Source organism: Prionailurus viverrinus, chromosome B4, assembly GCF_022837055.1.
Source record: "Prionailurus viverrinus isolate Anna chromosome B4, UM_Priviv_1.0, whole genome shotgun sequence".
Taxonomy (NCBI): Eukaryota; Metazoa; Chordata; class Mammalia; order Carnivora; family Felidae; genus Prionailurus; species Prionailurus viverrinus.
The window spans coordinates 31,489,619-31,513,076 of NC_062567.1; the positions used below are offsets into that span (position 1 = coordinate 31,489,619).

At 39.5% G+C, this 23,458-nt stretch overlaps 1 protein-coding gene and 1 non-coding gene across 2 annotated transcripts in view; both read left to right on the forward strand.

Moving 5' to 3' along the window:
- The window catches only part of ATP6V1E1 (ATPase H+ transporting V1 subunit E1), a 30,667-nt gene extending 7,909 nt beyond the window's left edge, over positions 1-22,758 (forward strand). Inside the window, exons 4-9 of the mRNA XM_047868019.1 lie at positions 168-234; positions 14,001-14,090; positions 14,684-14,752; positions 17,356-17,450; positions 20,819-20,906; positions 22,154-22,758. Coding sequence (XP_047723975.1) covers positions 168-234; positions 14,001-14,090; positions 14,684-14,752; positions 17,356-17,450; positions 20,819-20,906; positions 22,154-22,216 — 472 coding nt within the window. The 3' untranslated portion in view covers positions 22,217-22,758. The remainder of the gene's footprint in view (positions 1-167; positions 235-14,000; positions 14,091-14,683; positions 14,753-17,355; positions 17,451-20,818; positions 20,907-22,153) is intronic.
- Positions 9,032-9,104, forward strand: TRNAR-UCU (transfer RNA arginine (anticodon UCU)). The gene has a single exon. It is a non-coding gene; the product is annotated as a tRNA-Arg (tRNA).
- Positions 22,759-23,458: the final 700 nt, after the last annotated feature.

The following is a 23,458-nucleotide window of genomic DNA, read 5'->3' on the forward strand; positions in this document are numbered from 1 at the left end:
TGGAATAACTGATATAAAAGTGCTTCTTTATCTTTGAAAATGTTTATAGAAGCCACTCGAGTATATGCAAAGAGGAGTATTTGTGCGTATGTAGGAAGCTGTATATTTTTTCTACAGTTTCTATATTTTTATGCTGTACTGCTACTACTTTTCCATATCTTTTGCAGTCAGATGTCTAATTTGATGAATCAAGCAAGGCTCAAAGTCCTCAGAGCGAGAGATGACCTTATTACAGTGAGTAATTAGCCCCTATTATAAAATTGTAAAGTGTTTATTTACCTATTATAGAGAATGCACTAGTTAGCATTAGCTAATTAAGGAGGTGAATGGTTTTTAGAAAACATTTGGTCAGCAAATCATTATACTAGGTGTTGTAGTAAATACAAAGTGAATAAGATATTGCCATGTCTTCAAAGACCCTCTGATCTCACAGAGCGTATAGACTCTTTTGGTTATACAGCACATTATGGGTGGACCATACAGTATGTGAGGGTGATAGGGATGAATAAAATTAGTAAAATTATGGCCAAGAGTGCAAGGCTAAAAGAGCTTCACCTATTTTCAGTAGAAGCTATTGAAGTTTTTATTTTATTTTATGAGAATTATCATAAATAGGGTTCATGGTATGAGTATGTAGGCTAAATTTAAGAGGGAAGAGGTTAGGAGCACCTGGGTGGCTCAGTCAATTAAGCATTTGACTTCAGGTGAGGTCATGATCTCACAGTCCGTGAGTTTGAGCCCTGTGTTGGGCTCTGTGCTGACAGCTCAGAGCCTGGAGCCTGCTTCCGATTCTGTGTCTCCCTCTCTCTTTGCCCCTCCCCCACTCACACTCTGTCTCAAAAATGACTAAATATTAAAAAAAAAGAGGGAAGAGGTTAGACACAAGATAACCATTTGGGAAGTATTGTCATCTGAGGAAGAAGGCAGAAACCTACTGAAACATACATTTAGTTGAGAAACTTTAAAGGTATTTGAATTAGGGACTCTTGACTGGCTTAGTCATGAGAGCATGTGAGTCTTGATCTCGGGGTTGTGAGTTTGAGCCTCACATTGTGTGTAGTGTTTACTGAAAAAAAATATTCATATAAATTATATTTCAGGAACCAACAAGGATGCCTGCTGTTTCGACTGTTCTTCATTGTGGTGGAGGCCTTAGATTCCTTTAAGGTGGAGAAATAGGAATTATACACAAATTAAGAAGGAATAATTTTTTTTGCAGATATGATTGCCTATACAAAAAATATAACATCTGAAAAACTGTAAGAAGTAGTGATTAGTTCAAAGTGGTGACTGGCTATAAAGAGAGTATAAAAAATGAATAGTTTTTCTATATACCAACAATAACCAATTAGCAAGTAAAATAAAAAGTAGATTCCTTTGTAGTGGTTACAAAAACTACGGATAAATGGTTACAAAAACTATGGGTAAATGCTAGTGAATAAGCCAGCATTCATATGAAAAAGCTATAAAACTAAAAATATAAAATTTGAATAAATGGCAAACATACCTTTCTTTGGTTTGTTTGTTTGAGAGAGTGTGTCTGTTCATGCAAGCAAGGGAGCAGAAGGAGAGGGAGAATCCCAAGCAGGCTCCAGGCCCATCACAGAGCCTGATGTGGGGGCTCAATCTCATGATCCTGAGATCATGACCTGTGCTGAAATCAAGAGTTGGATGCCAAAGTGACTGAGCCACCCAGGTGCCCTAAAAACATACCACTTTCTTAGAAGATTAAAGAAACACAAACGAATATAAGTGTGTCAGTGTTGACACATTTTGCAGGAAGACTTTCCAGACATTGACTACTGACTAACTCTTCTTCTTCCAAGTTCAGTGCTAAATACTGAATTTCAGATGTGGTTAACTAGGAGAATGGTGATTGTGTTAATGAAATGGGAAGTTAGGAGGGCAAGCTCTTTTTTTTTTTTTTAAGTTTATTTTTGAGAGAGAGCGAATGTGCACACACAAGTGGGGGAGGGGCAGAGAGGGAGAAAGAGACACAATCTGAAGCAGGCTCCAGGCTCTAGCTGTCAGTGCAGAAGCCAACCTGGGGCTCCAACTCACAAACTGTGAGATCCTGACCTGAGCCGAAGTTGGATGCTTAACCGACTGAGCCACCCAGGTGCTCCTGGAGGGCAAGGTCTTTTAAGAATAGCTAGCTTAAAACAAACAAACAAACAAAAAACAAAACAAAAAAAAGAATAGCTAGCTTACTTTTGGACATACTTTAAGGGGCCAAGAAATCTCCAGTTGGATGTGTCTGTCAGGATGTTAAGTGAGGGGCTGAAGTTCAGGACAACAGAGATTGCTTATTAACATAACCTTCACAGCACTTCAAATGTGAATGCTTTTAAATTCTAGGAATATGGGAAAATAGGGAATGTGTTGCTAAAGTATCTTGTTACATGGGAATGAATAGTTCATACTCTATAAAATATAAAAGGAGGACTAGACAGCTTTTTGTGGAAATGTTGACTGCAAAATGTTAACACCTGAGGGTAGTTGTTACCTAGTGTCTTCACTAAAATGTTGAGTTTCAGTAACCAGTGGTTGATTTTTTTCCACAGGATTCAGATTTCTTTAGCAACCAGAATTGATTGACCTAGTTTATACGCTTCTCTTAAAATAATAGTATGTGCTTAGGGAAGGTAGTTTGTTGTAAAAGAATTTGGGCTTACAAGTCTTTCAGCTTTGCCATATTAGCTTGAGTAAATTATTATTTCTGACCCTCAATTTCCTCTTTGGTATGCATTAATTATGGTGCTTGGTTCAGAGGGCTGGGTTTTTCTCTTTTTTATTTTAATTTTTTTTAAGGTTTGTTTAGTTTTGAGAGAGAGTGTGAGAGAGAGAGACAGAGCATGAGTGGCCAAGGGACAGAGAGAGAGGGAGACACAGAATCCGAAGCAGGCTCCAGGCTTGAGCTGTCAGCACAGAGCTTGACATGGGGCTCGAACTCCCAAACTGTGAGATCATGACCTAAACCAAAGTCAGACACTTAACTGACTGAGCCACCCAGGTGCCTCTGGGTTTTTCTCTTTTTAAAAATAATTTTTAAACTGTTTAAAAGTAAAAATTATTTTGGGGTACCTGGCTGACTCAGTTGGTAGAGCATGCAACTCTTGATCTTGGGGTCATGAGTTCAAGCCCCAAGTTAGGTGTGGAGCCTACTTTAAAAAAATAAAGGGGCATGTGGGTGGCTCAGTTGGTTCAGTGTCCAATTTTTGATAACAGCTCAGGTTGTGATCTCGTGGTTTGTGAGATCGAGCCCCATGTCAGGTTGTGCACTGACAGCATGGAGCCTGCTTGGGATTCTCTTTCTCCCTCTCTCTTTGCCCCTCCCCCACTTATTCTATCTCTCTTAAAGTAAATAAACTTCAAAATTAAATAAAATATTTAAAACATCAAATTTATTTTTACGTAGTGTTACATGCACATTAAAAATTTAAAGAATCAGATACCAGGGTAGCTTGGTTGAGCATCTGACTTTTGGTTTTGGCTTGGGTAATGATCCCAGGGTTGTGGGATCGAGTCCTGAGTTGGGCTCTGTACTAAGTGTGGAGACTGGTTGAGATTCTCTCTCTCTCTCTCTCTCTCTCTCTCTCTCTCTCTCTCTCTTTCTCTCTCTCTGCCCTCCTCTGTCTTACACACGTGCACTCTCTCTCTAAAATAAAAATAAAAATTTAAAATTTAAGGAATCAAATCCATAAGGCTTATACCAACAAATATCAATCTCTTGGCCCAGTTGAAACACAGGGTTCTTAGGCTCTCATAAGGATCGAATGCAAGAATGCATTTAAATACTCTAGCTTAACACTTGGCATATATAGTATTTGTGTAAGAAGTGTTACTTCACTTTCCCCACCCCATCTCCTCCTGTGGTGACCCTTCTCTTAATTGGTCTGGATAGTTGAAATATTCTCCCAGCTGTTTGGTGCCAGTGCTCAGAAAGCCCTGAACTATTTAAGTTGCTACATCTTTGATATATGCCTGGAGTCAAAAATGACAACTGTGTCAGCTACTGTGTAGATGCTGTTATTTGTATAGTCAAGAGTTTAGAGACCTGTAAATTAAAATATCTCAGTAGCAGGCCTCAATATGAGTGCCAAGGGTTATAGCATGTATTGTTTTTTTTATTAAAAAAAATTGTACTTTTTATTTATTTAGTTTTTATTTTTAAGTGATTTTTAAAAATTCACTTATTTTTGAGAGGGTGCGAGTGAGCAAGGGGCAGAGAGGGAGGGTGAGAGAGAATTCCACTCAGACTCCGCACTATTCGAAGTGGGCCTGGAGCTCATCTGATGCAGAGCTTGAACTCCCTGAGATCATGACCTGAGCCAAAGTCGGCTGCTTAACCGCCTAAGCCACCCAGGCACCCCATTAATATCTAAAATTTAGATTAATCATTTATTATCAAATATTTGAATTCTTACCAGGTGCAAGCATGATTCTAATTACTAGAGATATAATAAAATTTAGCTCCTGCTTTTGTGGAATTTAATATCCTAGTATGCTATGTATGAGTTGTGGTTTTAAGTTGATTGATTTTTTTTTTTTTTTTTTTTTTTTTGAGAGAGAGCTGGAGGGGCAGAGAGAAAGAATCCTGAGCAGGCTCCGCACTGTCAGTGCAGAGCCCAACATGGGGCTCGAACTCACAAACCTTGAGATCATGACCTGAGCAAAAATCAGGAGTCTGATGCTTAAACAACTGAACCACCCAGGCACCCCCAAAATTTTATTTTTATTTTTATTTATTTAAAAAAAAATTTTTTTTAATGTTTATTTATTTTTGAGACAGAGACAGAGTGCAAGTCGGGGAGGGGCAGAGAGAGAGGGAGACACAGAATCTGAAACAGGCTCCAGGCTCTGAGCTGTCAGCACAGAGCCTGATGCGGGGCTCAAACCCACGGACCGCGAGATCATGACCTGAGCCGAAGTCGGACGCTCAACCTACTGAGCCACCCAGGCGCCCCCAAAATTTTATTTTTAAGTAATTTCTACACCCATTGTGAGATTCGAACCCATAGCCCTGAGATCAAGAGTTGCACACTGCACTGACTAAGCCAGCCAGGCGTCCTGAGAGGTTGGAACTTCTATATGGACAGCACACTGATTCCAGGTGGAGCTGAAGGAATGGATGAGATCACCAAGGTTGTGGATGTCGAATTATAGGGCCAAGTAAACAAACTGAGAAGCATCTTTTTTTTTTTTTTTTTTAATTAAGTAAGCTCTGCACTCAATGTGGGGCTTAAACTCATGACCCCAAGATCAAGAGTTGCATACTCTACCAACTGAGCTAGCCAGGTACCCCCAAGAAGCATCATATTTAATAGGCAGGAAGATAAGGGATTGCTAAGGAAACATGAAGAAAAAAGCAGTCGTGTTGGAGAAGAATAAGAAGCTAAGGGAACAGAAAACTTGAACAAAATGAGAATCTAAAATAGCTAATGCTTCTAAGAATCAGAGTAGGTAGAGCACAGATTTGGCATTCAAGGTGTCATTTCTGACTTTTGCCAGAGCACTTTCATTGGATTAATGAAGGCAGAAAGCCAGACTGTAATGGCCTGAAAAGTGTGTGGTGTAAGTAAGTGTGTGGTGAGGAACTGGAGGCATGTGCATGGCCTCCTAAGGAGCGGGCTGTGGGAGCTGCTGGTGCATTGATCTCAGATACAAAGTTACAAGTATTCTATGGCATGCAACTTGAGTTCAGTGTACAGCTGAGCTTTTATTTTTTTAATTTATAGTGAGAATTTTGTGAAAATAAACATTTCTATAATTTTAGTTCTAAAGACATGTGTTTCCTTCGCCCTTTGCCAAGTCTAACTTCTTACCATCAAGTAATTTACAGTTTAGCAAACACAGTAAGAGGCCTAGAGGGCTGAGGAAACAGAGCAGACAGGGTTACATATTCATCAAAGCATACATACCTGCTTTAAATGGATTTCGCTATTTGAAAACATTTTATTTCTAGTAGTTATTTTCTCTGATGTTTATCCTTTTTCCTTGCCTGCCCTGATGTTTAAGAGCACAAGCTTTGGAATTCCTGTGAGATTTGAATTTCTGTTTCCCGGTATCAGCTATTCGGTGGGCAAATTTTTTAAGCACTTTGAACCTTCTGTTTCCTATAAAACAGTCAGGTTTAAGAGGGCAGTTAGGTTAGAGGCAGTCAGGTTCAAGTGGGCAGATATGTCCTTCCAAAATACTGATAATAAAATGTAAACTGACATGTGAACTGCAGTAATTTACACATCTCTCCTTGGAAAAGCTGCTTGGGGAGCCAGATGATAATCAGAAGGTTGGAATTTATTTATTTTTTAAATGTTTATTTATTTTGAGAGAGAAAGAATCCCAAGCAGGCTTCGTACTGTCAGCACAGAGCCTGATGTGGGGCTCCATCTCACAAACTGTGAGCCAATATCAAGAGTTGGACACTTAACCAACTGAGCCACCCAGGTGCCCCAGAAAGTTTGAATTTAGTATCAAAGAGTGTCACTAAGATATTAGTGGTTTGTACCATTGTTGATCATAATTTGCCTCTTTCACCTATGATGACATATCTTTTAAGTTACGGGAATACTCAAGGGACAGTATAATTTATGTCAGTCAGGTTTCAGCCTTCTTAGCTAGAGTTTGGGTTTATTCTGGCTTCCCTGCCTCCTTGATTGGAGTTTTAGATGGTGTTAAAAGTCCTCACTTAACCTATTTCCAGATTTTTCATAGTGGGCTACTTTTACAGATGGCTAGTATTGCTCTTTACAAGTCGTCTTTATTTAATTTTATTCTCTTACAGCAAACCTATCTCCATACTCCACTCCTCTTTGCTTGACCATAGTTGATTGGTCAATTCCAGCCCAGAGAAAAATGCTTGAGGGATTCCACGATGAGGAGGGGCTACAGTTTCTTTCAGCCAAACATCTTACAGAGTGTATGCTTTAAATCCTTGTGCTCACAAGCTTCCTAGATTGTGTGAAGCCTTAAATGACTTCTTAACCAGACTGTTCGGATTGAAGTGATAATACTTCTCGGGGTTAGGTTGTTCTGATGGACATTTAAAATTAGAGGTTGAGGGGCGCCTGGGTGGCTCAGTCGGTTAAGCTTCAGACTTCAGCCAGGTCACGATCTCGCGGTCCGGGAGTTCGAGCCCCGCATCGGGCTCTGTGCTGATGGCTCAGAGCCTGGAGCTTGCTTCAGATTCTGTGTCTCCCCCTCTCTCTGCCCCTCCCCTGCTCATGTTCTGTCTCTCTCTGTCTCAAAAATAAATAAAAACATTAAAAATAAATTTAAAAATTAGAGGTTGATTTTTGAGCACCTCTTAATAGTTTCACTATGTTCACGTAGAAATTTTAATTCTAAAAAAAAAAAAGGAAGAAATTTTAATTGTTTTGTCAGGGTATCATATTCCACCCAGTTTCTTTAACCCCCCCCACCAACCCCTCACAAATTGATCCACCTTTTTCTTTCTTTCTTTCTTTTTTTTTTTCTTTTTAAATCTATGCTCTTCCTCCTTTGAACTTAAAGAATGTTTTTTACATTACTGCTGTCATCATGTCTTTCAGTGTCTGGACTAACTCAAAATTATAACCCTGTCTTCAGACTCCAGGTCTTTGTGAGGAGATGGATTACTGTTTAAATATTTCTTGCTCTGAGGGTTTAGTCTGCTTTGTGTAGAATATATTTGAGATTGACTGTTGCTGTGGGGGAGATTTTGAGGGTTTACTTTCTCTTGAGCCCTCAGGGACTAGAAAAGTCATTTTTGTTGGTTATTTTATTTGGCTTTGTTTTTTGTTTTTGTTTTTATTTGATTTTTGGTTTCAGGAGAATTTAGTGATTCATCACTTACGTATAACATCCAGCGCTCATCACAAGTGCCCTCCTTAATACCCATCACCCACTTAACCCATCCTCCTGCCCACTTCCCTCCATCAGCCCTCAGTTCACTAAACTAAGAGTCTCTTATGTAGGGACTAGAAAAATCTTAAAAGCTAATCACACTCAGTGTATTAAAAGGGTAATAGTCTTACAGTTTCTTTAGTAGATTCCTTTATTAGTGGTTATCCATAGAAATACCTCTGTCAGATAAATGCTTTAAAGCAAAAGCTAGCTGATGTTCTGTAACAAATGGAAATAAAGCCAACCTGATACAACCACTGAGATAATACCACCATGGGGAAAATGTGAAAAAGAAAGTGACTATCGTCTAATAATTACATACTTAGAAGAAGGAAAAGGATTGTCCTTTTTGACATTTTGTTGTTAACTTTTTTTTTTTTAAGATTTTATTTTTAATCTATATACCCAATGTGGGGTTCAAACTCACAACCTTAGATCAAGAGTTGCATGTTCCACTGATTGAGTCAGCTGGGTGCCCTTGTTGTTAATTTAAATGTATTTGTTTTTCATCATTAAAACAAAATAGGGGGGCACCTGGGTGGCTCAGTCAGTTAAGCGTCTGACTCTTGACTTCAGCTCGGGTCATGAGCTCATGGTTTGTGAGTTCAAGCCCCACACTGGGCTCTGCGCTGATAGTGCAAAACCTGCTTGGGATTCTCTCTCTCCCCCTTTCTCTGCTCCTCCCATGTACTCTCTCTCAAAATAAATTTTAAAAAATAAACTTAAAAAACAACAACAACAAAACAGCCAAAATGGGAGCTTACTGAATGGGAGAAGATATTTCCAAGTAATAGATTCAATAAAGGGTAAATATAAAAATATATAAACAACTTCTACACCTAAACACCACACCACCTCCCTGAAATAATCTGGTTAAAAAGTGGGTGGAGGACCTAAATAGACATTTTTTAAATGGTGTTCGATATCAGTAATCATCAGGGAAATGTAAATCAAAACCACAGTATCAGCTCATACCTTTCAGAATGGCTACTGTCAAAAAGATAAGAAATAAGGGGTGGCAAGGGTGTGGAGAAAAGGGAACCTTCTTGCACTGTTGGAAGGAGTGTAAACTGGTGCAGCCATTCTAGAAAACAGTATGGAGGTTCCTCAAAAAATTAAAAATAGAAATACCATATGATCCAGGGATGCCTGGCTGGCTCAGTTGGTAGAGCATGTGACTTCTGATCTCAGTGTCATGAGTTCAAGCCCCATATCGGGTGTAGAGATGACCTTAAAAAATAATAAAAATATCTTTTTAAAAGGAGAAATACCATATGATCCAGTACTTCTCCTACAGGGTATTTACCCAAAGAAAATGGAAACACTAATCAAAAAGTTATATGCAGCCCTACTATAGCATTATTTACAATAGCCAAGACAAATGTCCCAAATGTCCATTGGTAGATGAATAGATAAAGAAGGGGGTGTATATACACAATGGAACATTAACCATAAAGAGAGAAATCTTAACTATTTGTGACAACGTAGATGGATAAAAGACTATTGTGCCAAGTGAAATGAGTCTGAGAAAGACAGGCACCATATGATTCTGCTTATATGTGGAATTTGAAAAACAAACAAGTGAACAAACAGATACAGAGAACAAACTGGTGGTTGCTAGAAGGGAGGGTGTTGGGTGAGGTGAAGGGGATTAAGAGGTACAGATATAAGTCAAGTCATGGAGATGAAAAGTACAGCGTAGGAAATATAGTCAATAATGTAATGTCATATGGTAACAGATGGTGACTAACGGTGGTGAACACTGAGTAGTGGGTAGAATTGTCCAGTTACTAGGTAGCACACCTGAAAGGAATATAACATTGTATGTCAACTGTACTTCAGTAACAAAAAAAAGTACTTGGTTTTGCTTAGGTAAATTTAGCAAAACATGCCTGTTAACTTGTTTCAGGCTTCAAACTATACTATTTTGCTGTTACTTGGGCCCATCTCTCAATAGGGCCTTGTTGGGAAAGGACTCCTACTTTGGGTCATAAGCAGGGAAACAGTAAAAGAACTTTCTATCCTTTTCTGATTTATTAACGAACTAGAATCTTGCAAACTCCTCTGGGAGTTTTAACTACTTTTTCAGTTTTGTGCAGAATGTAATAAAAGAGTGATTTTTTTTTCTTTTAGGGAAAAAAACTTAATTAGTATATTAAAACTGCATTTTAAAGTTTAAAACAATTATAATACTCCTATCTTCCATTTAACAAGTGGTATAATCTAGTTAAAATATAATTATGCTGGGGTTCCTGGGTGGCTCAGGTGGTTGAGCATCTGATTCTTGGTTTTAGCTCAGGTCATGATCTCATATTTCAGGGGGTCGAGCCCTGCCTCCGGCTCTGTGCTGACAGAAGACTGCTTGGGATTCTTTCTCTCCCTCTCTCTACTCCTCCCCCATGTGTGCGAGCACGTTCTCTCTCTCTCTCTCTCTCTCTCTCAAATAAACTTAAAAAATATATATATGATAATTAATTAAAAGTGGGGGCGCCTGGGTGTCTCAGTCAATTAACTGTCTGACTTCGGCTCAGGTCATGATCTCATGGTTTGTGAGTTCAAGCCCTGTGTTGGGCACCAGGCTAACAGTGTAGAGCCTGCTTGGGATTCTTTCTCTCTGCCCTTCCCCACTTGCGTTCTCTCTCTCTTTCTCTCTCTCTCAAAATTAATAATTTTTAAAAATATAAGTCGGGCACCTGGGTGGTTCAGTCGGTTAAGCATCCAACTTTGGCTCAGGTCATGATCTCGCAATTCACGAGTTCAAGCCCTGTGTTGGGCTCTGTGCTGACAGCTCAGAGCCTGGAGCCTGCTTCAGATTCTGTGTCTTCCTCTCTCTCTGCTCCTTTCCTGCTCACACTCTGTCTCTCTCAAAAATAAACATTAACGGGGTGCCTGGGTGGCTCAGTCGGTTAAGCGTCCGACTTCGGCTCAGGTCACAATCTCGCGGTATGCGAGTTCAAGCCCCACGTCAGGCTCTGTGCTGACCGCTCAGAGCCTGGAGCCTGTTTCAGATTCTGTGTCTGCCTCTCTCTTTGACCCTCCCCCGTTCATGCTCTGTCTCTCTCTGTCTCAAAAATAAAATAAATGTTAAAAATAAATAAACATTAAAATATGTGTATGTGTATATATATGTATATACATATATACACATACACATGTGTATATATATGTATATACATATATATACACATACACATGCATATACACATATGTATGTATGTGTATATACACATATGTATATGTGTGTATATATACATGCATATACACATATGTGTATATATGTATGTGTATATATACATATATACATATATACACATATATACACACATACATATATACATATGTATATATGTGTATATATACACACATACACATACACAGTTATAGGTGAAAAGTATGAATCATTGACCAGTGAATGGCATTTGGTCATGTTTGGTTTGGGGACAGAGTGTATATTATAACATAGACTGAAATACAAGAATAGGTAAACTATATTCATGTTAAAAGTTTCTAAAGGAGACAAACTGCAGTCATCACTTGATGTTTGGAATCCTTGCATTTTGGATCAACCCATTTATTTTCATAATTTGGGGAGGAAAGCGCTCTAATAACAACATAAGAGCATTTGGGCAGCTTTATAACAAGCATTTCTTTGCAAATAACTCACTGTACGTGTGGTTAGTCTTTGTTTTCAGATAAACAGAAAGTCAACTTGGATATACTACCACTGTATTTTTGTTTTCCCTTAGTTCTGGATGTTCTAGAGACATTGTAATCAGTATAAGGTTTTTTGTACAGATGTTGAATTCAGTGAAGATAATCTTAAGGTGTATAATAATATGTGAATTAGAATTTTTTTCAACTATTTGCTTTTGAAAAAGAGAAATTTTAAGTAGTTCACATTATAAACTCGAATGACATGGATTCTCAGAACACCTTCATGAAATTTTTGGGGGTGTCCAGCCACAGATTAGAAATCTTCTACAGTGAGGCACCTGAATGGCTTGAGCGTTCGACTTTTGTTCAGGTCATGATCTCAAGGCTCGTGAGTTCGAGCCCCACGTCAGGCTCTGTGCTGACAGCTCAGAACCTGGAGCCTGCTTCAGATTCTGTGTCTCCTTCTTGCTATGCCCCTCCTCTGCTCACACTCTGTCTCTCTCAAAAATAAACATTAAAAAAACAAAAAGAAGAAATCTACAGAAACCAATTTTGTACTGTATATTGACTAAAATGAAAAAAAATCTTCCACAGTAGTGCATGCTCGTATTGTTTAGTTTTTCATTTGTTAGTATGTTAGAAACAGTCTTCATATGAAAGCATGTATGTGTTTGAACTTTGATTAGTTGTCTAATGTCAAAATTGACAGAAAATTGCTTGCAAAGTTAGTCTGTACAGGTGAAGGGCCACCATTCTTCTTCTTAAAAAAAAAAATTTTTTTTAAACATTTATTCATTTTTGAGAGACAGAGCACCAGCAAGGAAGGAACAGAAAGAGAGGGAGACACAGGATCTGAAGCAGGCTCCAGGCTCTGAGCTGTCAGCACAGAGCCCGACGCGGGAGGCTCGAGCCCATGAACCGTGAGCTCATGAGCCGAGCCAGTCTTCTGAGAAGACACCTAACCAACTGAGCCACCCAGGCTCATACCATGATACGATTGAAGTGGTGCTATTGAAGTCTTTGAATTTATTTTACTTTCTATTAAAAGCTTTTTTTTAATTGGCACTAAAGTGAATACTTCTGATTTTTTTTTTTTAATAAATCTTGGTGTATTTGCACTTAGTGAATGTCAAATGATGAAAGAAACGTTTGCTTCAGATTAGATGTGTGATTTGAATGTCAGACCGAATGCCCTCACCTAGGCGCCCATTGTGGAGCAAGAGCTCACTGCAGGTGTCCTGCATGGCAGTGGTTCTCAGAGGGGTGGGGATGAAGGGTGACTCTCAGAACAAAGAGCTTTTCAACATAGAGGGCCACTTCCTCCCCTCCACCCTCTCTCCCCAAACTCTGGTCTCTAGGTGAGCATGTGTCTCTCCTTCCTCCTTAAAACACCAAAAAACATAACTTTCCAAGGATTATACTAACTAGAATAGACTGTGTCGGAGAATTTAAGAGGCATTATCTCTGCCTTTTAAAAGACGAGACTCCGTTTTTTGCCAGTAAGCCAATAAATGCTTGTTACTTAATGAATGATTTCCAATGTGTTCTCTTTGTTATGTTTCCTAATAATCCCTTTTAATTTTTATTTTAGTTACTTTTATTATAGAAGTCAATGTTTATTATAGAAAATACAGGGGCACCTGGGTGGCTCAGTTAGTTAAGCATCCGACTCTTGGTTTCAGCTCAGGTCATGATCTCATGGTTTGTGAATTCAAGCCCCTCAATGGGCTCTGTATTGACAGTGTGGAGCCTGCTTAGGATTCTCTCTCCCTCTCTCTCTGCCCCTCCTCTGCTCTTTCTCTCTCTGTCTCTCAAAAATAAATAAATAAAAACTTAGAAAATACAAACTAGCATAAAGAACACTGAAATCATTGGTGAGTGAGGGGATGGGTTAAGTAGGTGATAGGAATTAAGGAGGGCACTGCTGATGAGCACCAGGTGTTATACGGACATGTTGAATCACTATATTGTACACCTGAAACTTATTATACTGTATGTTAACTAACTGGAATTTAAATAAACACTTAAAAAAGAAAATTGAAATCATTGATAACCTAGCCTCCCAGAGGTAAACATTGTTGATGCTTTGCTATCTATCCAGATATTATTTGTGTTTTTCCTAATAAAAAATATAATCCTGTTGCACAATTGTCCTAATAGCTTGCTTTTAAAATCTTTACCATGTAGCTCTTTCTATGTTAGTTTTGTAGATTTCTGAATTGATTGATAATCTGGGCTATTCTGCTTGAGTGTGAACTCCCCAGGAGTTATGGATGATTCTTCATGCTTCCTTGTATTGACATATAGGACTTGGTACGACATCTGGTTTATCATCTGTCTTGGAATGTGTTTTGAATGAAAACAGTAATATAATGTGAAGCAATTGGGTGTGAGCCAGGACCATCCTCACGGTGGGTTCTGAGCTGATGACCCAGAAACTTATTCTTCTCTGCTCTTTGTAGGACCTACTAAATGAAGCAAAACAAAGACTCAGCAAAGTGGTAAAAGATACAACCAGGTACCAGGTGCTGCTGGATGGTCTGGTGCTCCAGGTAACTTTATAGGTTATCAATAAGATGTGTTAAGAGACCAGCTCTGTTTTTTCCTGTTTCGTCATCTCAGCTTTCTTCCTTTCGCTCTTTTCCTTGTCTAATAGACAAATGCATGGGAGGACAGTAAAGTCTGGTGGTTAAGACTTCCAGACTTTACCACTCTTTTATATAGTCTTACTAGTCCTTTAGAACTCAAGGGTCAAATATGCTTGCAACCTCCGGCCTTAAACTTCCTTTATTTGATTGCACCACTAAAATACTTGCTTTAAATTATGAAGCTCAGACCAGAGACAGTATGCATCTTAAATGTTTGCTGCTTGTTTGTGAATTCTTATTTTACTTACGTTAATTACAATAATATTTGGCCTCTGCCTAGTTGATGTAAGAGAAGATTCCCATATAAATTTTGTTTCTACCACTGGAGTGTTGGGTGTATTTATCTCGTTTGTGATATCAAAAGCTTTTTACCATGTTCTCATACTGTGTGTTCTGTCTTTTTCCAAATTACATGAAAGAATTATAAAAATATTTTGTTTGGTATTGGGTTTTATGAATTGCATTTCCTACTAATTGAATCTGATTGTGTTTTAAAGGGTTTGTACCAATTGTTGGAGCCGCGAATGATTGTTCGTTGCAGGAAACAGGATTTCCCTCTGGTAAAGGTAAAGAGCTTAAAGAAGACATCTATTCTTTTTTTTAATACATTGAAATGTTAGAGATTATATTGCATGCTTTAAATAGATGATAGCTCAACCATGGAAATTAGGGGTATCTTAACACATTATTAAGTGTACCTAAGCCTCTTGATTTCTTTTCATAAAGAGGTCAAATTGCCCCATCTGAGTTAGTACCCTCTTCCCTTTCTGGGAACATTGTAGTACCATAATGTTCTGAAAGTTCAGCAATAAAAACAGTCCATACTGGATTGGAACAAAGATGGGCAGACAGTACCATCTAAAAGAGGCACACTACTCCCAGACTAGCAAAGTTTGGCCGTAACCCAGTGTATTCCTATACTTGAAGTAATAATGTGGGTACCAGAAAAAAAGGTTGGTCAGCAGTGAAAATATAGCTGCAGTCCCAGAGGCAAATACTAAGTTGTTCCTCCATGTCCTGTCCAACGGAGAATATGCCCCAGTGTGAGGGGTGACTGCTGGCACCATGGCAGGTACATACAGGCTGTAGCATTAGAAGGATGTTCTAGACCAAAGGACCTTGAATCAGAATGAGCTCTCCTAGCTCTGATTCTTGTGTCATTGTGTTGCTCTTCAGATTAAAATTCTTTCATGTGGAGTGCTGGCTCAGTCAGAAGAGCATGTGACTCTTGATCTTGGGATTGTGAGTTCGAACCCCATGTTGGGTGTAGAGGTTACTTAAATAAAACTTTAAAAAAATAAAATATTTCCATGCAGTTTGCTTTCAGGAAAGGATTGAGTGCTTGATCCCTTAGCAATTATATTTATTTTGTTTGTTTTTTTGTTTTGTTTTGTTTTTGAGAGAGAGGGAGAGAGAGAAGTGGGGCTCACCCAAAACAGGGCTTGAGTTCACCAGATGTGGGGCTTAAAATCACAAACCACAAGATCATGACCTGAGCCAGAGTCCAAAGCTTAACCGACTGAGCCACCCAGCCTCCCCTAGCTAACATTTCCTTAGCAATTATATTTCTTATTGTAAATTAGTACACTTAATAGTACATAATATATTTGCATTCTTACTATAATTTGTTTCTCAAGCAACTTGTCTTCTAGGAAAGAAAAAGTGTCAGCTGGAGAACACAGGTGTTGATTCCTCTCACTCTCCACTATAAATTAATTAAGTGTGATTCTAGGGGCACCTGGGTGGCTCAGTCAGTAAGCGTCTGACTCTTGATTTTGGCTCAGGTCAAGATCCCAGGGTTGTGGGATTGAGCTCTGAGTCAGGTCCACGCTCAGTGTGTGGTTAATATAGTCTCTCTCTCTCTCTCTCTCTCTCTGCACGCTTCCCTACCCCCCTGCTCACACACTCACATGCTCTTTCTCTAAAATAAAAAAAATAAGTTGTGATTCTAGTTTATAAATCATCCCAGTAACCTGAACTCATGTTTGTGCTGACAGCCTCATGTATGAACTTGTAAAAGAGAAAGCTAGACATACTGGAGAGTTTGCCAGGGTGATAAGCATTCTATGGAGGCAGGTCTGAGCTTCCAACTAAAGTTCCTTTTAGAAAATGTTATTTACATGTCTACTCCCGCAGAATGTTATTTAGATAGGACTTTCCACTAATTACATTTTATCACCCTAATTGCAGTATAGCATTTTTTTCCTCCTGATGTGCTCATTTTTTTTTAAAATTATAAAATGTACTTGGTATAAAATTAGCATTCTAGCTGTACAGTGGCCTTAAGTACGTGTACACTGTTGTGCAGTCATCACCCCATCACCCCATCCCTCTCCGGAACATTTTCATTTTCCCAAACTGAAATTCTGTCCCCATTAAGCACTGACTCCCCATTCCCCTATCTGCAATCCCTGGTAGCCACCATTCTACTTTCTGTCTCTTTGAATTTGACTACACTGTGTACCTCTTACTGGTAGAATCGTACAGTATTTGTCCTTTTGTGAGGTTTTCGAGGTTCGTCATGTGGTAGCATGTGTCAGAATTACCTCCCCCCCACTTCCCTTTTTATTAATGTTTATTTGCTTTGAGAGAGGAGGGGAGGAAGAGCATGAGCAGGAGAGTGGCAGAGAGAGGGGGAGACAAAGAATCCCAAGCAGGCTCCACGCTGTCAGCACAGAACCCAACTCAGGGCTGGAACTCAGGAACCATGAGATCATGATCTGAGCTGAAGTCAAGAGTTGGACATTCAACCAACTGAGCCACCAGGGCACACCAAATTTCCTTCCTTTTTAAGGCTGAATTATATGCATATATCTTTTGTTTATCCATGCATCTGTTAAACACTTGGGTTGTTTCTACCTACCTTTTGGCAATTGAATAATGCTGCTGTGAACGTGGTTGTATTAATACCTGTTCAAGTGTCTCCTTTCACTTTTGGATATATACTCAGAGATAGAATTGCTGGATCATATGGTAATTCAGAGTTTAATTTTTTTTTGAGGAACTGCCATACCATTTTCCACAGCAGCTGCACCATTTATGTTCCCACCAGCAGTGCATCTATTCTTTTACTGGATAAATAGGAATACCCTTGCTTGTATAGTTGGCTGATTTTTTTTTGATACCGTTGCTGAGTCTCTACTAAAACCTCTTGTTTTCTGTTTTTCAGGCTGCAGTGCAAAAAGCGATTCCTATGTACAAAATTGCCACCAAAAAAGATGTTGATGTCCAAATTGATCAGGAGGCCTATCTGCCTGAGGAAATGTAAGGAGTATTCTGCTTTTAACATCTAAGCTTCTTTCAGTATGAGAATGGCTTCTGTGCTGAGTCTTTTTTAAAGTTTTCTCCAAGGCACTCTTTACTACAAGAATGGAGGTGTGGTGGTGTTCCACTTGTAATTATTGCTGTTTTTTTTTCCTGTCACTACTGTGTTGTTCCCTCTTGTTAAACAGCTGGACATACTCTAAACATCCTGCTTCCTATGGGCACTTAGTTTATTCTGCAGAGAGGTAGCACTAATTCTTTACCCAGAACTCAAAGCTGGGTCCACATCTCTGTATCAGATGCTAAGGAAGAGAATTGTTACCTCTAAGTTTCTTGGAAATAAGGAAAGTAATCCCATATAATAGTGACTACTGTATAGACTAATAGAACTTTCTAATAGTTAGGTTCCTTAGATATAGAATTGCAAATACCAGTGGTACTTCTGCTGTGAGGAAATGACAGGACATTTCTTCAGCATCCCTAATAAGCTTGGTGCAATTGGGATAGGCAACAGGAACTCTTGACAAGGTCAGCCAAGGTCATTTCCTTGATTGCGTCTGTGTGTCTGATGCTGCGTAGGCACACATTGACTAACATTGCAGAAAGTCCTTGAGACATGTGAACCTAGGCGAAAGAGCACCAGATGTAGGTTTGAGTCCCAAGTCAGCCTTTTGTTAGCTATGGGACCTGGATACTGATTGCCATCATTTGTAAAATAGGGCCAATGCTTTTAGCTTTTTTGTTTCATGAACTGAGGAAAAGAGATGAGATAGTACATGTGAAAATGCTTTATATACCGAGGTGTATAAGCTGGTGACAAAAGCTTCAGTATTGTCAGATTTAGGCTTGATTCTCCACTCTGCCACATACTAGCTAGGTACTCTTGGACTAGTTACTTAATTTCACGGAGACTTATTTCCTCACCTCTAAATTGGAATGAATTCTTGCCTCACAGAATTCTTGGAAGCTTAAATGAGATAATGTCCATACAGCACTTAATGCAATGCCTGGTACATGCAATATACATAGTTATTCAACTGGCAGATGATCATTGTTATGGAGATTAAGCAGACAGGACATAAGACACTTGGTTCAGAGTCTGGTAAATAATGGGTTTCAGTCCTGAAACCTTTAGGGGCCAGATGTTCTGAATATGCGTTTAGAAAAGCAATAAAGTGCATATGCTACACATTACATAATATCTCCAACAGGGTCTGAGGCATCACACCTGTGATCAAATACATTAATATTTCTGAATGGGAAACTAGGAATATTCACACTACAAGGGATAAATACATAAAGATGCACTAAGTCATTAGCTGCCAAGTACTAGAGATCAGTTCAGCTTGTGGAGACACACAAATTAGACTTCTGTTCTGACAGCTTTTTGATTTCAGAAATGTAGATAAGGAACCGCAGACTTACTCTAGTGCTAATTTGAAGTAGAATTTTAAATATTGTTGTTTTATTCAGTCAGTTCATTCTGTTGAATCTCTTTAAACCTGTTTTCCTGTTTGTAAAATGGTGAGAATACCAAGACACTGGTGGGGTTGCTGTGAAGACAGAAGTTGTGGGCAGCCCTCGGCTTTCCATTCTATGAGTGCCTGGCACACAGTCGATATTCTCAGACAGTGGTGGTCTTCCTCCTTACTCCCTCTGTGAGGACAAAGTATTCTCTCACAGACATTGGGGTCAGGATTTCGGCAAAGAACCAACCATGTCCTTATGAAGGATATAGTCTGTTTAGAGAAACCAAAGGTAGATTAAACAAAGAAATGCCAGGGGGAGGGAGGACAGAGTAAGAAAATAATATTAACGTAATAGTCCATTAAAATTTTTCAAAGAAAATTTGCAAAACCTTTTCCCAGGCTTTGTCATATAGCTTGCTCATTTAATAAAATTATTTCATAAAACTCTAATGTAGTAAAAGAATGTCATTCCCCGGGAGCTCCTTTTAAGAGTTGGCCTATTATATGCCTTAAGCCTCTAAGTGCTAGAAACTTTAGAAATGACAGAAGTGAGGTGTGGCTTGGGGCACCTGGCTGGCTTAGTCAAAGGGGCATGTGACTCTTGATCCTTGGGTTTGTGGGTTCGAGCCCCATGTTGGAGAGATTACTAAACAAGAGTAAACAAAAATTGGGGCACCTGGGTGGCTCAGTCAGTTAAGCGTCAGACTCTTGATTTTGGCTCAGATCATGATCTCACAGTCATGAGATGGAGCCCCTTATACCCAGTGTGGAGGCTGCTTGAGATTCTCTCTCTCTGCCCCTCCCCTGCTCATACTCCCTCATTCTCTCTCTCAGTAAATAAATAAACTTTAAAAAAAAGATTACTAAACAAAAATAAACACAAAGCAAGAAGAAGAAATGAGTTGTGTCTAGAGGCAGACCTTTTTTTTTTCTTTGAGAAAGAGTGCACTTGCGTAGGTGGGGAAAGGGTGGAGGGAGGGGGGGGGGGAGAGAGAGAGAGAGAGAAAAAATCTTAGGCAGACTCCACACTCAGCACAGAGCCCAACTCAGAGCTCAGTCTCACAACCATGAGATTACGTGAGCTCAGTCTCACAACCATGAGATTACGTGAGACCTGATCCAAAATCAAGAGTTGGATGTTTAATGGACTGAGCCACTCAGGTGCCTCTAGAGGCAGGACTTTCTTTCTTTCTTTGTTTTTTTAATTTTTAAATTTTTTTTAATGTTTGTTTATTTTTGAGAGACAGAGTGTGGGTGGGGGAGAGGCAGAGAGAGAGGGAGAGAGAGAGGGAGACATAGAATCTGAAGCAGGCTCCAGGCTCTGAACTGTTAGCACAGAGCCCGACACAGGACTTGAACCCACAAACTGTGAGATGCCCTAAGCTGAATTTGGGTGCTCAATTGAGCCACTCAGGCGCCCCTAGAGGCAGAATTTTCTAAGGGCAAGTTTGGCACAATATTGCTGTTGTACCTTTAATCTGATATACAGTGCAGTTATGAATATTGCTTTATCAGTACTTGCTGGTAATTAGCAGGATTGGGCATTTAAGAAATATTCAGATGAGGACTCCATTGATATGCAAAATGGGACCAAATCCTCCCCCTTTCCATTTTGTTGAGGAGGGCTGGTTGTTAGAATTAAGTTAGGTGGTAAGCATAAAATCAGATTGGCACATAGCAGTCACTTGGTAAGTGACAGTTATTATCACCATCCATACCTTAAATCCTCAGAGGCTTTTTGAATTACTTTTAAGCTTATTGCTTATGTTTATTGGTCCCTTATAGTATTTAGACGCTCCATACACCAAAACAGCTTTCTTCCAAGGGAAGAAAGTAAATGTACCACGTGTCTGTCTTCCTCAAATCTATAAAAATTGTTATTTCCTGTGTTCTTTGTAGAGCTGGTGGAGTTGAGATCTATAATGGAGATCGTAAAATAAAAGTTTCCAATACCCTAGAAAGCCGGCTGGATCTCATAGCCCAGCAGGTGAGTGTGGGAATACTTCTTATTAGTTGGTCTGTTGTTACTTTGAAGTGGTACAGAGAACATATGTCCATTCCCTGGTATTTGGGGTTTGTCACTCTTTCCACATTTTGTGGCATTTTCTTGAGTGGGCAGTGGGCACTTAGTGGCATTTACTGAGGTGATACCATTTATGTGAGAGTGGATTTAGGGTTGAATGAAGGTTTATTTAGGATTCTAATGTAAACATTTTACTACATGTAGAGGTGCTGAGCAGAGTCCTTTTCTCCAGTAATAATGGTGGGATCTAAAGTAAATATTGTTTAAAGGAATTCCCATAGGGCTGCTGGCTCTCCAGATGTTTCCAGGTTTGCACAAATGAGCTCTAGGAAACAAGCCAGGAAAATCCAGTTATCTCAAAATGTGGGGCCTCTTTCAGCGGTGGTAGTCTGCTGCTGTGGCTGCTAACTTGTCTTACAGTGAAAGCACTTTGACCTAGAGTATCATCTGCTGGTAACTTACACCGTAAAGCTGTGTTTCCCATTAGAGTAGCCACTACCCACATATGAATAAATTAAAATTAAGTAGAATTAAAAAATGAGTCCCATGGTTGCACTGACCATATTTCAAATGCACAGTAACAACCAAATGTGGCTAGTGGCCTCTGTCGGACAGCATAGCCTTAGAAGTTTGAACTTACATCCTAAGGATTTTTCAGTTGCCGTACGAATGAGTGCCTCATTACAAACTGGCATTATGTGTGTTCTGCTTGGCACATAGTAGGCACTCAGTAACTGTCGAAAGAAACATAGCTGATCCAGAGTATTGTTAAGGGATCATCTCTTCTCCCTACATCACAGAGTAACAGAAGCCTTAAGCCATAAGGGCATGCACCTGGCTCAATCGATAGTGTGGGACTCTTGGTCTCGGGGTGTGTGTTTGAGCCCCACATTGGATGTAGAGATTACTTTAAAAAAAAAAAAGATGCCTTAAACGATAATGGCTTTAGTTATAGTTTTTTTTCTTCATCCCCTTAAGCAGTCAGTCATAACCACAAATTTGCGATTGGTTAAGTTTCTCGCCAAGGATTCTGTTAATAGTTTTTTGGATAAGTAAGGACAGATTGGTCCTTACACAAAGCACGTAGCTTTGTGATTTCTTTCCCAGCCACGTAAGAGTCAGTGACTCTCCACTTGCAGTTAAGATGTGCAGTTCTTTCCATATTTTCCAATTGACAACACTTCCCTATTAAAGAACTTATTTCTTCACAGATGATGCCAGAAGTTCGGGGAGCCTTATTTGGTGCAAATGCCAACAGGAAGTTTCTGGACTAAGCCTTTGGGAGAGGTGGAGTTGATCCACTGCTCTCTGGCTGTGATGTGGAAGTTTCTAATATTTGAAGAAACAAGATACCTGTGTGGCTTCCTCGTCACTGTTCTAATATTCTGTATTTATCAGTGGATACTCTTCTGTAGCTAATGCCTATGGCCTAATTGTTAACAATGAGAGCAAGTTCCACTTAATGTAATCAGGAAACCTCCTTCTAGCTACTCTGAAAGTAGCACAGCTTTCATTTGCTTCTGTAGCATGAAGGTGAGGATATCAGATAGTGGTTATGGGAGCTTCACCAAGTCTTTGCCCTTCCTCTGATTTCAGTTCTCCAGTCTAGAGGGTGACTTGTATAGTGTTCTCTGATATTAAATCTCTGCTTTTAGGCTTAAAATGCATGGTGGGGGGTGGGGGCACGCATTCCTTCCAGCAGTAGTAGCTTCACTGTTAACCTGTTTGGGCCTAGAAGTGTTCCTCATCTGTAAATGTGATTTAAAATCTAAGCCATGAATATGTTTTATTTATTAAAACAAAAGGTTTACATGGATTTCACTGTGTTTTATTATGCAAGGTTCTACAAGTTTGTCGTTTGAGAGGGTCCAGTTCTTCCTGAGGTATCTAGATAAGCAGCATTTTCCTAATCCCCATAGCATTTGCTGGTCGACAGCTGTCACTACTTGAAACCATTAACCCTCTGTGTCCTCTGGCACTTCCTGCTCACTTTTACCAGGCCCTTATCCAGAGGTGTTCCTTGTAGCCCCTTAGGATCTTTCACACACACCACACGCACAGGTGTTCAATATTACCTGTCCTCCAGAGGGTTCGACAGCTTTATTGAGGAAATAGTTTTATTAGCTTTGGCAGAGTCAGAAAAGAAAAGCATCTAGGGGCTTATTGGAGGAGAAGGGTTACTGTGTGTTAGGCCTAAACCCTTTCACAAAGGGCCTTTTCTTCCTCTCCTCGTTCTTTATTTTTTTCTCAGATGACGACTAATAACTGTCCAAGATCTTACCAGTAGGCAGAGTTGCAATCTAACTCGGGTCTGTCTCTGCAGCCAGACTCCAATGTGGGCTTCTCTAGAGAGAATGAGGCTACTGAGGCTGGCCGTTTTTTCATTAACATAAGTGAGATTAGATGGGGACTAATGTAAATACCAATTCTCGTAACAGGCATTTTTTACCTAAGACTTGAGCCTGCATGCTGATAGCATTTCTCTGTGGCAGCCCTCCGGCAAAGGCACTGGTGCA